Here is a 13,073-nt window from a genome sequence, read left to right as displayed (position 1 = left end):
TCTATACTACACCAAAACTCAGTAAGCTGTAGTTCTAAGAAAATTAATTGCAATATGGAATCTGAAACCAAATCAATGAACTTTTCATATTCTGTTTCATGAAAATCTGCTGATCTGTCTTGTACTTTGAATACATCTTTTACCCAAATAAGGTTTTGTTTCTTTGCTGGGCATGGGGTAGGGCTTGAACTCAGGACCCTGAGATCAAGAGCTTAGCTGAGGTCAGGAGTTAGTCGCTCGACCAACTGAGCCACCCAGTCGCCCTCAGACACGCTTTTGTAACATCATGATTGGTTATTTGGAAATGCTGCTTCAGTGAATTATGCAAATCTTCCAGAGATTAACACAATAACAGACTATCACATTGCTTACTACTACCACCAATCTCATGGGCAAAGTTTTTTAGGTATTGGAAAGCTTTCAAGCTTATTTAATTTAATTCAATATGTACTATTTCTAGCCAAGTACATATTTTCTAAAATTCTAATTTTCTTGGGGTGCCTTGCTGGCTCAGTTGGTAGAGCATGTGACTCTTGATCTAAGGTTTAAGTTTGAGCCCCATGTTAGGTGTAGAGATTACTTAAAAATAAAATCTTGAAAATACTTCTAGTTTTCTCTTGGAAATTAGATGAAAAATGAATCTCAAAATTTATTATCTGTAATGATGAGTATTAATTGTTTTTCTTGAACTGACAGTCTCACTTTATTTTTGAGAAAATACTGCCATGTGTTCAAGCCTGAATAATTGTAGTTTGTATCATCAGTCCCTCTTTCAGTTAAAAGTGGTACAAAAATGGGTAGTACACCTCATAATTCAGTTACTCAGGTGCTCTTCCTCAAGATATCCGTCATGTAATGTCCAAAGTGTTTTGTGTATACTCCCCATTTCATTCCACAATATTAAAAGACTTCTGTGCAGGGGCTAGTATTTAACAAAATAAACTTTTTTTCTGCTTCATTTACAACATTCCTAAGTGAAACTGACTTTTTCCCCTTTGTTTTTAATTTTACTGTAAGTACATGAGAGTAAAAAATCCCCTGTCTCCAAGTACAGTAAGTAGATGCCACTGCTGTATTTCTTCTGTTCATGCTCAGGTGCCGCAGGTTCACCCAGTATTCCTGGATCACAGCAAATGTCAACACATCTCAGAGGGCAGATAGCATTGTGAAATTGTTAGGAATTTAGTTTTTACCTCATGGACCTCCTGTAAGGGTTTTAGAAATCCCCGGAAGTTCAGGAACCACACTTTGCTTAGAATTGCTTAGATTAATAAAATCAGATGAGTGACCACTTTTTCAGCTATTGATGATCTGTGTTCTGTAACATCTCAGTTAAATTTCTAAGATTCCATTAAAACAAATAAACTGACTGAATCCTTTTCCACTACTGTCAAGGAGCATAGTACTGAAAAGTTGACAAGTCAGTGATTAATAAGTCTCTTCTCAAAAAAAAAAAAGTCCACTCTCTATTCAGATGAGTCACTAACCAGGTATTTGAATTTGGTTAAGTACTCAAGTCCCATGAGGCTCTGGTTTTTTATTCTAGAGTGATTTTTAGACTAGTTGATTTCCACATTACCTTCTAATGTTCAGATTCCAAGATTCTATTCTAAAGTGATTATCTAGTAATATCCTTAAAATTAATAGCTATTTAATTAGCTGCCTTCCTTTTATTTTTCTTTTAACTTCACCTCTTTTAGCTAAAACCAGACCTTCATTAGGAAATCATTTTTTGAACATCTAATAAGGCTGTTAGGAAAAGAAAAAAATGAACTTTCTCTTTAGAAGATCTGGAGTAAAATTTAAAAAATAAGCTGTGTTAAAGGTGGATTTGGGTATAAAAGCATTCATTATATATATTTTTTATTTTTCTATATGTTTGAAAGACTACCACATAAAAATGTTTAAAAGGTTAGGAAATGAAAGACTTGGAATTGATGAAGATAGTGAGCTTCTAACGTAATTACTGGCAGTTGACACCAGTATGAATGTGAAAGACTGATTTTCTTGAATCTGTTCTATTTTGCTCCATTTTTGTTTGATTGTTTTATGTCAGATCTTGCTAATGTTGGATAGGATAAAGAACTTTAAACTGGAGATTAGAATAATTGAATTATGCAACTAAAAAGCTGTGCTACCTTTTCTCACTGATTTGTAAAATCAGTAATTTTTCCTGATCTGTAAAATGGAAGTAATCATTCCTGTGTTTGAACAGTCAGATCAGTCCTATATGAAATTACCTCCCAAGCCCTAACATTCTGAGTACATTGCAAGGTGGGATTGTTTTAAAGGGTAAAGAAAGGAATGTGTTTTTGTATATGATTAAGTACAACCACATTTCTAATTTTTTCAGGCCACTCGACCAGATATGATCAGGATCTTGTCAGCAGCCCTTCACGTAGTACTGAGGAGGGATATGTCCCTGAACCGGAGACTTTATGCATGGCTTCTTGGTAGGTGTCTGATGTGTATGGTCTTAGCTGAGGAAAGACAGAGGGAAATTTGCCATACATAAGTATTACAAGTTGTGTGTATGTCCTAAATGAAGGAATTTATAGTCTGCCTAAATAGACAATAAAAATATAAATAGTGTGTTATATGAAGAAATTTCAAAATCTTTTAAACCATAAGTCATGTTTCCTTGGACAAGATTTTTCTCTTACAAATTGAGGCTGTTATACTGTGAGTGTATAGACAAAGAAAGATAAATTAATAACTGAAATAACATAATTTCCAAGACTTTGAAGTCATCAGAGGAATCAGAACAATTACTATTAACCTGCACATGGTTCCTTACCTGTCTCGCACTCAAGCAGTAAGTTCCTTGTTCTTCCATACTTTCTGTGAGTGTTTGGCCTGTCTTCACAACTCCTTACTGCCCAGAGTGAAAAGCTACAATGTAATTTTTCTTGGATTTTCTGAATCTTCAGTTATTTCACTCTTCATAAGATTGAAAAAAAAAAATAGAGGATAATGCTAGAAGAATACTAGGATACTTATGTATTGAATTGATTTCCCTTTATTAAACTATCTAAAATGATCTCTCTTGCTGACATTGATTGGGCTACTAATTGGTAAGTGTTTGGTGCTGTTTTTGAGATACTTGCTGTTTTGGTATTTAATGAACAACAGTTTTGAGAATTCCATTTTAATTTTTTGTGCTGTTTGTTTCCATGGAGGTTTTGATAACAACGGTGCTATCATAGGACCCAGAAGCACAAGACACAGTAATCCTGAAGAACATGCCACTTATTATTTCACTACCTTTTCAAAAGAATTGTTGGTCCAGGTAATGAATGCTTTCACTCTATTTTTTGGTTACCCCCTGATCAATGGAGTTACTCAGCAAATCTAAGAAAAGGTCCTGCCTGAATTAGTTCATCATTGAGGGGTGGAGACAAGACTCACAAATATCCTAAGAATGACTATAACGAGTAAATGATTACAGTAAAATGAGTAAGTAATCTTAAGATAGACTCTGTAAGTTCAGAAATTTTTTCTTAACTTTGTTCTCATGACTTTATTAATACGTAGTTTCATCTTCTCACCTGTCTGCCCTATGAATTGGAGCTCTTCCAAAAATGAGCTAGGACCTGTGTTATTTTTCCTCTGAAGTCTCATGGAAATTTGGGTTGCAAGAGGAATCTAAATGTGGTAAAACTACTACTGTAATGGGAAGCTTAAAATGAGCCACAGTTTTCTTTTATTTTTACTTTAATTATGAGATATTCAAGATAACTTAAAACAAACAGAAAATAAATGGCATTTGAAGCATTTTTAAATGAGTGAGGTTTTAAGAATATAGCTTTGAGTTACCAGTGGGAAGACAATTGCATAGTAGCAGACACTGTCAATGGTTCTATGGCATACTTTGGGGCCTGTTGATGGTATTAGGTGAAAAGTCAAAATAACTCATAAATTTATTTTTTTAGATTTTTTAATTTAACTTTTCCACTTTTTTTCTAGAGAAAATGTAAGCACTCTTTTTTTCCCTCAAGACAATTGAATATTAACTTTTTTTTCCCCCCTTGGCAGGGGAAAAAGCTAACTTCAATGAGAGAACTTCAGAAAAGCAATAGATGTAAATCTCCATTATGGTCATACTTAAATTATTTCTTAAGAAGACGTCTTTGCATCTGTTTATTTAAATGACTAATATACTTTTTCTTTTTTAAAGGCAATGGTGGGGATCTTACAAGTGAATGGATTTGGAGAAGAGAGCACTTTAATGCAGGATCTAAAACCTTTTCGTATTTTAATCAGTTTACTTGACAAACCTGAGCTAGGTAATACATACCGTCCTAGGGCAAAAGATCATGTGTGGTTGTTTTGTACTGTTTCATAATAAAAATAAGACAAAGTCATTACAGAGAGAAATTTCTGTATTTTGAGGTGGCTTTCAAATATAAGTTCTCAACAATTTCTTACCTCAAATTTACTGTAGAACATTAAGAGATACAGATGTATACATCCAAGCTATATGTTCTCATATTTTATCTTATGCTATGTATGTACATATAGATACATTTTACCTTGTACTCTATATGTAATGGAGGAGTCATCTTAAAAATACTATCTAAGCTCTTCTTAATTCTGATTAAGTTACTGAAGCATTTATGATTTGTCATGACTGTGTCTTAGAGTTCACAAGATTCAAGGACTAGACAGACATATCTGGGTTCTGTCCCTCAACTTGATTCCCCACATCCCCCTTGTTTTGTGTGTTTTCCCTGTCTTTTTTGTATATTTCCCAGATATTAGATATCTCTATTGGGAAGTTCGTTATGGCACGTGAGAGAGGAATTAAGAAAAAACAAAAATATTAGAAACAATTAAGTGAAATAATAAAGTATGTAATTTTATTAAGTTACATGCAAGTGTTTTAGCAAATATGCATGTCTTCTCATTAACTCTTAAAATATAAATGAAGAATTTTAAATATAAAAATAATTTGAGTTGCATTGTTGGCTTTGAGAATTTATTTTAGCTATCGTGAGTTAATAGATGAATTCCAGAAGTTTTTTTAAGGAGATTAGCATCTGTTGTAGCAAAATTTGCCTTGTGCATTTTTGTATCATTTAAAATAACATTAGTACTAATATAAGTATTTATTGAATACTCACTATATTCTGGGAACTATGCTTCTCACCTTACAAATATTTTTTCCCAATCCTGGTATTATCTTCATTCTAGATGAGGAAACCAGAGCTCAGAGAAGTTAAATAACTTTTCCAAAGATATTGCTATTAACCGCCAAAACACACGTCCTTGATTTTGTAATTTTTGTTATGTCAGCCTATTGGTAAGCAAACATTTGTTCAGCTCAAAATGCAAAGTTCAGTATAGCTTCCAGAAAAAAAATTTTTTTTTTTCAAAATACTAGTTTTAAAGCATCCTGTGATCAGGCCAATTTGTAAATAATCCTGATTTGTCAATGCTAATTAATTATTGTCCTTAATATGTATATTAATTTTAGGACCTGTAATCCTGGAAGATGTCCTAATTGAAGTATTTAGAACATTATATTCTCAGTGCAAAGCAGAATTGGATCTTCAAATGGAGCCACCCTTCAGCAAGGATCATACTCAGTTAAGCAGGTGGATTACAAGAAACCTAATAAGCATGATATGTTCTCGCTTATTAATATTCATGAAGTAGACACTGCTCTTATTAATATTCATAAAGTAGACACTACTCTATGAAATTTTTGTTCTGAATGATTACATCTGATTTGAAATATGACTGTATTGGGCAGTGTGAACTCTCATAATTAACTGCACTGATCTTTCAAACAGGCATTTTATAGCCTGGCTACTATACAGTGGAACTACCACATTCCAGCATTGGTTTTCAGTCTGTCTCGTTAGAATACTGAAGTTTAGCAATTAATGTGAAGATATAGATTCCAGGCAATTTATTCACACTTTCCAAACTCAGAAGTGATTAACTGCCACATGTCAGTTGGGGATGAAAATTGTACCTTGCTTGGTACTAGGCTTGGTTGTTTTCATGGGGTTGTGCATCTTGGTTACTTGACACACTCAGGAGACCGAATTATAGTTCAGAAGAAGATTGACCGTAGAGTTAAATGAGTCAAAGGGCACCAGCTGTTCTTTCAACAGGTTTTTTTTTTTTTCAAATTATGGTTATTTCTTCTTACAGATATATATATATGTATTTTTCAATCCCTGGGGAAAGTCATGTAATTTTAGTATATGCTTTTCTCCAAGTCAGTGGTAGATTCATGTTGACATGGTCTTACTTTTTCATTTCTTCTCTACTTTCAGCAGCCTGCCTGTCTTCCAGTCTCATCTATCATTATGACAAAGGTTTCAAGACTATAGTTACTTTTACTGAATTTGCATTTCATTTGTGTCTCCTTCATGGGCTTTGGAGATAACCTGGGCTTTCCTAAAACACAGTTTTACATATTAAAACATTTTTAGACAGTTTTTGATTTCTGAGAAATATTCCTGTAATTTTTGTTTGAGAAGTTAATATTGACTACTTTGGTATTCAATTTCATTCTGTATTCTGCCTGATAATCTGTATTGCCCTATAAAATATTTAGTTAGTCTTTCATGCTATAATATGCTAGTTGTATTGATAGTACCTCACTATATATAAAAACAACTGTTGTAATAGTTAGGACGGTTGGCAGGAGATGGTAGGTAGGTAGGTGCTTTATAGTCCAGAGGTTCCCCACTTGAAATGTTATTTTTCTCTGATGGAATTTCTGTAATCTTTTAATTTCAGTAATCAGCAATTTACAGTATTGTTTTTCAGCTAAGAATAATGATTTTCAAGGGAAACAAAAGAATGTAATGCCAAATTCACAGGCACTCAAAGTTCAAAAATAACTTGCTCTTCTTTGGCTGAAAGCACAGATATTTTTTCTTATAGGCTAATTTCTGATCTTGATCATACATTTGAGTTATGAAAACCTGAATTTGGAATAGTAACTACACATAAAGTGATAAAATGTCAATGTATAAAAATTACTTGTGGCCATTTTTTCACTAACAAGTGTTCTAGCAGCTGCCTAGGAATATGTACTACCCTAACAACATTGCACTCAAATTTAATTCTGAAAAAAAAATGAATGTTAGTATTTCTTAGTTTTTGTTTCTCTTTTTCTTTTTTAGTAAATTAAGGGAAAATAAGAAAACAGCAGAGCTGATTAAAACTGCCAACCTTCTCTTTAATTCCTTTGAGCCTTATTATATGTGGGATTATGTTGCACGTTGGTTTGAAGAATGTTGTAGGTATGTCAAACTGTTCTATTTGTTTTAATTTAATAGCATCCAAAGTCGATTTTTTTTAAGTTCAGTCTAATGAAAAGAATGTTCTTTTATTTTATATATATATATATATATATATAATATGTTTTATATATATGTATATTTTTTACTGCTACTGACAACTGTTAATTATTTAATAACCGTAATCTGGCTCTGTCATGTCACTCTAGAACATAGAATTATTGATCGTATAATCTTAGAATCGAAAAATTTAGAAAACAAGTTATTTAGTTACCAGCATAAATGATAGATTTTCCCTCTCCAATCTATAATAATCTGGTTTTTCTTCATTGTAAAGAAAATAACAAAATTTGTGGCTGCTACCTCAGTACACTTTACAAAAATGATTCCCACTTTTAATAACAAATTCCTTGGTCATTCTTGTGTTTTCAAAATCTTGGAACCAGCCCATTTTGTCAGTGTTGAGTGATAAATGCCCTCTACCTCTTAGGGCATAAGGTTTAAAAACTTCGAAAACCCAAGATTACTGGTGAACCTGAGTGGAATCTCTGGATTCTAGACCAAATCCTCTCAGAACCAGATTAACCTCTCAAGCCTTGGGAGCATGTAGTCAAAAGTAAGCATGTGCAATCTTGGAATAAGAAGTCATTTAAAAATACAAAACAGTAATCCCTAAGATGGTTTAGAAAGTTGTTTGCTTACTCATTCAGCAGATAATGAGCACCTCGGAATACAGACAGTCCGAGTCTTTCAGAGACCTTACAGTGGGAACAAGTCAAACATGCACATGCATATTCCTAGTATTAAATTAAAAATTACCTTGGGGCACCTGGGTGGCTCAGTTGGTTAAGCCTTTGGCTCAGATCATGATCCCAGGGTCCTAGGGTTAAGCCCTCTCATGTCTTCAGACCCCTTGATTATCAGGGAGCCTGCTTCTCCCTCTTTCTCTGTATCTCCCCCCTCCACCCCTGTTTGTGTTTTCTTTTTTCCTTTCTCTCTTAAATAAATAAATAGTCTCTTTTTAAAAAGTTATAGATGCCTTAATAGATTAAAATGTGGTAGCAATATTGAGGAAATTATGAATATCTTTTTGCCACCCAGTCATGGCCTGGGTTTCCACCTTCATTTCTACATTCACAAAGACTCATCTGCCTTTATTTACCTTCTGTACTATGCCCTGAACACACAGGGCCTGAGCTGTCACTCCTGCTGCTGAACCTTCACTTGTGTTATTTCTTCTAAAATATTCTTCCCCCATCTGGGAGGTCCTATAGGGAAGTGACCCACCTTTCAGTAACCTTCCATGACTCCCTCAAATCTCCCATCAGAATCAACTCCTACACTGCCAAATTGGTATATTTATTTGTCTATATGCTTATATTTTTGCTGGTTAGGGACTCTGTCATATTCTTTGTATCTTCAGAGTGTAGGGCAATGTAATGTCTTATATAGAACTAATATGATTTAAAGTGAATGTTTGTTGGAGGAATGAGGGGAAGAGGCTTCCTGGAGGAGATGTTTGATCTTAAACCATGAAGCATGGGTGCATTCTGGATTTGAGAGAATGGGGTTGAGGGAGGACATTTGGTATTTTTTTAAAAAGCCCTGAGGTTATCAGTCAAGAAGCAAATAATCCATTTTAACTAGGAGATGATAAGTGTAGTGGGAGCAAGTCCAAAAAAGTGAGATCTACCCAGAACGCTTGGAAGTGCAAGATGGGGGTTCCAGGGAGTTGAAACCATTAGGAATCTTGCTTTGTAAATTTTCCACTTGGAGTTAAGTGTCCTGGGGAAAGGGAATATTCACAGGAATGTCATTGTGTGTGTCCCAGTGTTGACTCTCATTGAAAAGAAATCACATATATGTGATATGAATATTCATATCACTTATACTTGATAAAGTGAATTTTGTCCTTTTAGGAGGACATTGCATGCCAGACTTCAGATTGGACCTGGAGATAGTAGTGAGTCATCTGAGTTACAGCTGACGAATTTCTGCTTACTGGTGGATTTTTTGTTGGATATAGTTTCTTTGGTAAGACCACCTTGGTTTAAAAAAAAAAAGTATTGGGGAAATGTAATAACATAGTTCAGGTATTTCATGTTGGAGACAGACTTCATCTTTAAATAAATTTCATCTTTAAAGTTAAATTTATTTTTTTCCCTGTGGCTTAGCTTTGTTTTTTCATAAATTTTTCCAAGTGCTTTGTCCTCTGACATATATAGGATACATAAATAAGTCTTATGTACTCCTTGGAATATACTTCATAGCTGCGTGTTATTGAAATCTTTAATGTTTAGTGTATAGTGGTCTAATGCTGAATTTATACTCATTAATAATTCTTTCTATTAAATGAAGACTGTTGGAAATATTTTCTCCTTTTCTCTCCTCAATTCTTTGCTTTCTCATTTTGAAGCCTACTAGAAGTATGAGGGTGCTGTGTCAGGTATGACATTCGGCCTGTCTTTTGTCTTTAACTGATTGTATTCGCTTTTTTTATATTATAATTTCTGTAACATAGCAAATTAAACTGGGGTTATTTTATAATATATACCTTGAAGTACTTAAATTGAGAATTTGGCAACAAATTTTTTAAGGCAGTAATAAAATGAGCATACAATGTTCATTAAAAGCATGATACGTATAAAATATTGCAGATGAGTAAAATTATTTCTTTTGTTATATACATTAAAAATAAATGAAGTAATAGAATTTGGGGTTTATACATTATACGAACTTTTGTCATTTCACTTTCCATCATCAGGAGACTTATATTGTAATCCAGACAGAACATTTGCCCCAGTTGCTGCTCAGGATGATTTCTGCCCTGACAAGCCATCTCCAGACATTGCACTTGACTGAGCTTACAGATTCACTGAGGCTCTGCTCAAAGATCCTTAGCAAGGTTCAACCTCCACTCTTATCTGCCAGCACTGGAGGTGTGTTGCAGTTTTCAAGTGGGCAGAGCAACTCAGTCAAAGAATGGGAAGACAAAAAGGTAAGGTATGCTATTATTTTTGGGATTAGACCAATTATATTTCTTCAAAGCAGAATATTTTGTATATAGTCATTTAAACATTAGTGAATTTTTTCTAGATTCAAGTGTTGTGGCTCCAGAATTCTATTCTGGAGCTTATATAGAATTCTATTCTTGGTAAATATAATCAACCCAGAGAACATTTCTGGACTTTGATCCTGTTAAATGCCCCTAATACTTTAGAAATTAGCTTTAGCCACATCAGAGGCTTAATGCAGGTGCAGGGGCAGAGTTTAAGGAAGGAGCAAGCTGATCTGGTTCTGAGCAGCCTTGGGAAGTACAGCCTGACTTCCTGTCATCAAGGGGAGACACACATTTCAAGGCTACAGATTATAACAATGCTCAGAGGTCTGGCAGTTTCCAGGAGAAACAGCCTGCCTCTTTCTTCCTTCCCTATGTACCTATTTTAGTTTAATTTCTAAGAAATTAAGTCTAATTTACCCTACCATTCTCAGGTCTTTCATTTTTATATTATATTACCGTTTGACAATGTTTCCATAAAGATCATGGCAACGGATCCTCAAAATGCCTGGAGAGGTAGACCGGTCACATATTGTGTTTTGGGGTTTTTTTTAATATTTTTATTTATTTATTTGACAGAGAGAGAGCTCACAAGTAGGCAGAGAGGCAGGCAGAGAGACGGGGGAAGCAGACTCCCTGCCAAGCAGAGAGCCCAATGTGGGGTTTGATCCCGGGACCCTGAGATCATGACCTGAGCCCAAGGCAGAGGCTTAACCCACTGAGCCACCCAGGTGCACGTAGTCTTCCAGATTCTTACTGCTACTTTTATGACGTTGAATAGAATTATACTAATTTTAATGTCTGGTCATAGTATCATACTTAAAACACCTGTGATGCATCGATGGGAAAAAAAACATGTATGTAATTCCATTGAGTTTAGGGACAGTGCCTGTATTTTAAGACAAAGGTTTAAAATTCTCTAGTTTTCAAGGTTCCTTACCTAAATCCTGGGTTTGTATAGTTGCCCTTACTTTTTCAGTAAGGTTTGTTTTTTTTTTAAGGTTTTGCTTTTTTTTTCTAATATAACCTTTTTTTTTCTAATATAACCTTTTTTTTTTCTAATATAACCTTTCCCATCAAGTATTATCCCAAAATTAATCCTAAAATTAATTCGTATGAAATGAATGTCACTGACCCACAATCAATTTAAATATATCCCAGGATCATTCTACATAAACTAAAACCAGTCTTTTATTTTCCTTCCTACCTGCTTATTATTTATATGTGACATATATACTGATTCTGTTGGAGAATTTATTTTGTTCTGCTATTTCCTTAATTTTTGTCTCTAGGATCTTCTTAGAAATTAAACTAAAATAGGTATAACTGCTTTGGAGTATTGTCTTGTTTTTTCTTTTTTTTTTTTTTTTAAGATTTTATTTATTTATTTGACAGAGAGAAATTACAAGTACACTGAGAGGCAGGCAGAGAGGTAGAGAGAAGGAAGCAGGCTCCCTGCTGAGCAGAGAGCCCGATGCGGGACTCAATCCCAGGACCCTGAGATCATGACCTGAGCCAAAGGCAGCAGCTTAACCCACTGAGCCACCCGGGCGCCCCGTATTGTCTTGTTTTTGTTGTTTTTTGAATGAGATTAGTTTGAGGAGGGGGAGGACCTCAGGATTCTCTCAATAGCATATTCAAATATGTGAATATTTACCATTAGAAAATTCTGGAGGCACTTCTCGATGGTTACAGGTTAAAGTAAATGGGAACATCTACTCATATTAAGTGAAGGATAATTAAATACACTTTTTTTTTTAACATAATGGTTCATTAACCTGAGAGTACGCTTTTCCCTCTCTCCTTGGTTTTCTTCTATATTCTCAAGCCTTAAGATGTTCTTTACTTTTTTTTTTTTAACTGAAACATAATGGTATTGTCTTCACTGAAATGTCTAAAATTTATCATATTTGAAAGCTAAGGGTATTTTCTTTATTCCTTTTAAAAGTGTAAGTGAAGTAATGATTCTTTTAAAAGAATTATGACTCTAATTTTGTCTATATGCACTTAGCACATTTTTATAAAATCAGTGTATTCGATACCTATAACCAAATGTCCAAGACACGTCATTTTTTTCTCTTTTCAGAAAGACATTTTATTGTAAAATAATCTGAAACATAGTTACATAATACAGACCATGCAACTAAATAAATGCATATAAGTTTAACTGAATTTATAGCTTGAATTCTCTTAATGTAATGCTCATTGTTTTATGATCCTTATATGAAAAAGATTAATATACAAATAACTTTACAATAAGTTAATGACAGTTTTATCATTTAAGACTTCTTTTCAAAAAGGTATTAATGTAAGGTTTTAGATGGCCTTTAGCCTTTCTTTTTTATTTTAAGATTTTATTTATTTATTTGACAGAGAGAAATCACAAGTAGACGGAGAGGCAGGCAGAGAGAAAGAGAGGGAAGCAGGCTCCCTGCTGAGCAGAGAGCCCGATGCGGGACTCGATCCCAGGACCCTGAGATCATGACCTGAGCCGAAGACAGCGGCCCAACCCATTGAGCCACCCAGGCGCCCCAAGGCCTTTAGCCTTTCAAGTAGAAATGTCAACAGTTCGATTCTGATAGCTGCCTCTGAAGTTTGGGGTTATAACAAAAAGTTCTCATACTATTATAGCAGTAAGATATGTTAAAAATATCATGAACTTTAGAATCACCTAAGCTAAGCTCATCTAATAACTACTAACCTTATTTGTCATGTACACTTGGGCAGGTTTTGTTTTTAACTTTAGTGTGCTT

The 13,073-nt window shown here is 34.2% G+C and overlaps 1 protein-coding gene across 13 annotated transcripts in view; it reads left to right on the top strand.

Moving 5' to 3' along the window:
- DOP1A (DOP1 leucine zipper like protein A) overlaps positions 1–13,073 on the top strand; it is a 105,861-nt gene that overhangs the window by 48,001 nt on the left and 44,787 nt on the right. For 8 of the 13 annotated variants that reach the window (XR_006605533.1, XR_006605532.1, XM_045075885.1 and 5 more), the window contains 8 exons: positions 2,354–2,453; positions 3,180–3,289; positions 4,178–4,286; positions 5,477–5,597; positions 7,146–7,265; positions 9,182–9,296; positions 9,679–9,708; positions 10,027–10,260. Coding sequence is in view for 11 of the 13 variants with exons in the window: in XM_045075885.1 (XP_044931820.1) it covers positions 2,354–2,453; positions 3,180–3,289; positions 4,178–4,286; positions 5,477–5,597; positions 7,146–7,265; positions 9,182–9,296; positions 9,679–9,708; positions 10,027–10,260 (939 nt within the window). In the remaining 2 variants the exon portion in view is untranslated. The remainder of the gene's footprint in view (positions 1–2,353; positions 2,454–3,179; positions 3,290–4,177; positions 4,287–5,476; positions 5,598–7,145; positions 7,266–9,181; positions 9,297–9,678; positions 9,709–10,026; positions 10,261–13,073) is intronic. The other 5 variants (XM_045075884.1, XM_013046363.2, XM_045075886.1 and 2 more) reach the window with 2 other exon arrangements.

This window comes from Mustela putorius, unplaced genomic scaffold (assembly GCF_011764305.1).
Source record: "Mustela putorius furo isolate JIRA1106 unplaced genomic scaffold, ASM1176430v1.1 tig00000166_pilon_pilon_pilon, whole genome shotgun sequence".
Classification (NCBI taxonomy): domain Eukaryota; kingdom Metazoa; phylum Chordata; class Mammalia; order Carnivora; family Mustelidae; genus Mustela; species Mustela putorius.
Note: the sequence above shows the minus strand (reverse complement) of the source record. Positions and strands in the feature narration are given on the sequence as shown.